Source organism: Sinocyclocheilus grahami, unplaced genomic scaffold (genome assembly GCF_001515645.1).
Source record: "Sinocyclocheilus grahami isolate Dianchi unplaced genomic scaffold, SAMN03320097.WGS_v1.1 scaffold265.1, whole genome shotgun sequence".
NCBI classification, from domain to species: Eukaryota; Metazoa; Chordata; class Actinopteri; order Cypriniformes; family Cyprinidae; genus Sinocyclocheilus; species Sinocyclocheilus grahami.
This window is the reverse complement of record NW_015505444.1, coordinates 346,641-350,797: the sequence shown is the minus strand read 5'-3', so window position 1 is coordinate 350,797 and position 4,157 is coordinate 346,641. Positions and strand designations below refer to the sequence as shown.

The 4,157-nt window shown below is 33.4% G+C and overlaps 1 protein-coding gene across 1 annotated transcript in view; it reads right to left on the bottom strand.

The window, feature by feature from the left end:
* The window catches only part of LOC107599390 (myomegalin-like), a 38,380-nt gene that overhangs the window by 11,226 nt on the left and 22,997 nt on the right, over positions 1-4,157 (bottom strand). The window contains exons 22-23 of the mRNA XM_016290970.1: positions 3,851-3,911; positions 2,283-2,473 (exon numbers count right to left, since the gene is read on the bottom strand). Of these exons, the coding sequence (XP_016146456.1) occupies positions 2,283-2,473; positions 3,851-3,911 (252 nt within the window). The remainder of the gene's footprint in view (positions 1-2,282; positions 2,474-3,850; positions 3,912-4,157) is intronic.

Genomic DNA, 4,157 nt, shown 5'->3' with positions numbered 1-4,157 from the left:
TCTTGATCTATTGTGTCCCAGCTGCTGGGAAACCTGAACCAGGTCGTTCTGAAGAGACATCAGGAGTAACAAATTCCTTCTGTTGGCTAGTGTAGTGCTATGAGAGTTACTCCAGCATCTTGTGCCAATGCTTTTACTTAAAAAAAAAAAAAAATAATAATAATAATAATCTATCCGTTTGCATGAAACTAACTCAACAAATCAGCAACCCACTGGCTCAGGGCTCTTAAAGGCTCTCAGGAGGGCAGAGGAGATAACAGTGCATACTGAATAATGCATCTGTAAGGACCAGTAACGGGACACCAGCCTCAGCTCCTGCCATTTCATTACACAATTCTAATACTCAAGCCCGCAGATTAACAAAAATAGATAAATGCATATTTAATATCAAGACAGCACACATGGGTTGGGCTCGTTGTTCACTAAAATACCTCAAAAGATACAATCAGTGATAAATAATAAATACGTTTTGCTGAAGTATTGCAATTATGCATCACTCCTACAAAAATAATTTAAAACTCAAAAATAGACATTTAAATTAAACTTGCCATGGCAATGGACTGAAATAATAATTTCAGTATGCGTATCTTGTCAGTGTCTGCGCTTGCTTGGCCATTTGTTGTGGAAAAGTGTTCAAACGCCAGCAGAAAACAGTGTAAAGAAATACTCTTTGAGAGAAGCAGTCTTTATCAGCTGAAGTTAAAAGCAGCTCCTAAGTGTATTTACTTGTCTCATTAGTGTTTAGTGCAGTTGTCGTTGCAAGGAAACGCTTGTTTTGTTTACTGTGTGGAGACGTGCTGATATCGCGTATCTTGTCAGTGTCTGCGCTTGCTTGGCCATTTGTTGTGGAAAAAATAAGGAAAGTGTGTCCAGCTGAATTAATTTAGTATTTTGTTAGAGGGGTATAAAAAAAGCTTAGTTTACCGCGGCAGCCGTCGCGTGAAGGCCTCCTCGTGTGAAGACCGAAGAGTGTAAAGACCATCGACTCTACCGTGCGACTCCACCGGGCAGGGACACTGGCAAAGGATACGTATCGCTTTTTATTTCTCCTCTTTCCTATTACTTGTTTCACTTCTGTTTCAGTTTTTATAACCATTTCTTACTAGGTGTAAGTGAGTTATTGTTTTTTAGCATGTATGTTTGACAGTGTTATTTTTTAGGATTACTGATAACCTACTGTCGTTTGATTTATATTATTTGTATTTGTTATTTATTAATATTTTGTATAAGTAGTATTTATAAAGTTTTAGCTTTTAGTTTTGGATCCGTTTTTAGTTGTTTTAATACTACAATTGATTGCTTCTGTTGTCCTCATTTGTAAGTCACTTTGGATAAAAGCGTCTGATAAATGACTAAATAAAATTTAAATAAAGTACTAAAATCACTCAAATAAAATAAAAATAAATTAAACCTAAACAGAAAAAAAAGAAGACAAAAGCACATAACATTACTAAAAAATTAATAAATAAATAAACTACAAAAATTGTATTACTAAAATAAATACTAAAAATTAAAAATATTAATACTAGGAGCGTTTACTAAAATAACACTGGTACTACATTTATTTAAAAAACAAAAACAAAGTGGAAAAAAAAGACAAAAGCACAAATGAAAACTGAAAATACAAAAATAAAAACTAATTGAAAATATGAATAAATATGATCAGAATTTATAAATACTAAAATAACACGGGTACTAAAATTACTAAAACAAAGATAAACCTAAATATAAAAAAACACAAAGAAAATCACAAAAACAAAAATAAACCCAATTGAAAATACTAATCAATACTGTAACAGTATATCAATAATACTAATACAACATCAACTCCTGTTACTTAAACCGAACTTATAATTCAAGAAGACAAAGCATCAACACCACCTAAACACAGAACTGGACAGTTTACACAGAATATTATTACATAAGCATTGAGATTGTGATACTCTGAGAAATTAAACAACACTTCAGTGTTACAAAGTACCAAAACTCATTTGACCTATATATCTCTCCAGGTCAAGAGGTCACTGTGGGAAATCAACAAGTGCCCCATGTGAAGGTTTACTGGATAAATAATTCAGCTTGATTTAAAAGGTGCTCTGCCTTGAACTGAGATTACATTCATCTATTACCACGGAGTCCGTTCTAGGCTGATAAAACATTGAAGAACTTTATTGGAAGGATGTTCACGAACATTCAGTTATAATTTGGGATTCTAATGTGTTAGTTGAGATGCAATCAGATGCGTTTAGAAACAAACTTACACCTGATCAGGTGAGTGTTACCTGTGTGAGGTCTGTTGGGGGTCTGCCTGCGGCCAGCAGGAGGGCTGTCGTGGAAGGAGGTTGTGCCTTCAACGGACAGTCTGTCACTCATCTCGGAGTCTGAGCACTGGTGCATTCTGGGAACTTGTATTCGCAGTTGATATTGCAGAGATTGAATGAGCCAGTCTTTTTCCTGTAGCTTTGCAGAGAGTCTGTCACACACACACACACACACACACACAAATAATTACAGAGAGAGAACAAAACTGTCAGTAATTAATCAGAGGGACATGATAAAACATCAACAATCAACACAACAACAACAACACACAAGATAATAAGGAAATTAGGCTGTAAAAGAGTAAGGCTAAATCCCAAATCCTATACTTCTACTACTAGATACTTCTAGCATCTAGTTAAATTAATTAACTTAAAATTAATTTAAAGTTTAGGTTCATTTAAAATCTGCTGTGGCAGCTACTAGTTTAAATAGCATGCATGGATGCATGCTTCAAAAATCTAAAAAAACAAACACTATCATTCTAAGTTTTAACAAATTTTTTAAAAACTTTTTTTGAAAGATGTCTCTTCTGTTCACCAAGGCTGCAATTATTTAATCAAAAATACATGAAAAACAGTAATATTTTGAAATATTATTGCAATTTAAAATAAGTGTTTTCTATGTTAATATATTTTAAAATATATATTGTGATCAAAGCTGTATTTTCAGCATCATTACTCCAGTCTTGAGTGTCACATGATCTTCAGAAATCATTCTAATATGCTGATTTGCTGCTCAAGAAACATTTCTGATTATTATCAATGTTGAAAATAGCAGTTTTTCTGCTTCAAATTTTTTGGAAACATTTTATAATTATTTATTCTTTGATGAATGAAAAAAGTTGAAAAGAACAGTATTTATTTGAATACATATATTTTGTAACATTATAAATGTCTTTACTGTCACTTTTGAATTGAATGCATCCTTGCTGAAGTGGAAAAAAAAAGAAAAGAAAAAAAACTTTCAACGGTAGCATAATTTGGGACACATTAATAATAATAATAATCTTTCATACTATATAATATGGATAGTATATAAATTGGGATGGAGCCTGAATCTGGCTGTAAAGACTGTCACCCAAAGAGAAAATACAACACAAAAACCATAAATGACTAAAGCCTTAAAAGATTTCCGTTATAGAGATAAGAAACACTGCACTGCACACATGCCCTTGCAGGCAGCACTCACAGGTCAATGTAATGCTGTGTACTAATGGCAAGATTCTGGTTCTGCCTGCACAAATAAACCATCAGTAGCTGCTGCTGTTCTCTGTCGCCCTCTATCTGAGAGCGCAGGTACTGCAGCTCCTCCCACACCCACTCACAATCACTGTCAGAAGGAAGCCAAAGACTATGGCATCAAACACCAGCTGGATTAATGGATAATAGTAGCAACAGACTCAAGTGTACACTACAGCTTAACCATGCAAACTCTTCTATTACAATATGATTCTTCCCTGAGATTTTATTAACTGTGATATCACAAGCACATCGTTTTTAGCAGATATAAAGCTGAAAGCTGTTCTCACCTGAGCTTCATCTCTGACTCTGCTTCCTCCTCATTATCCGTACCAGACCCTCCAGTAGAAACTAAATGATAACAGAAAACACACATATACTTCAACATTTTAGTTTATTTATGGCTATGTTTACAATGGAATACTACTGTTATACTACTTGCAGTACAGTATATACTATACTATGCTGCTTACAATTGTTTTAAATAGTATGTGAAACCAGTGTTATTTTAGTATCAAGATACTATTTCGGTTTTATACTGATATATATATATATATATATATATATATATATATATATATATATTATATTATTGCG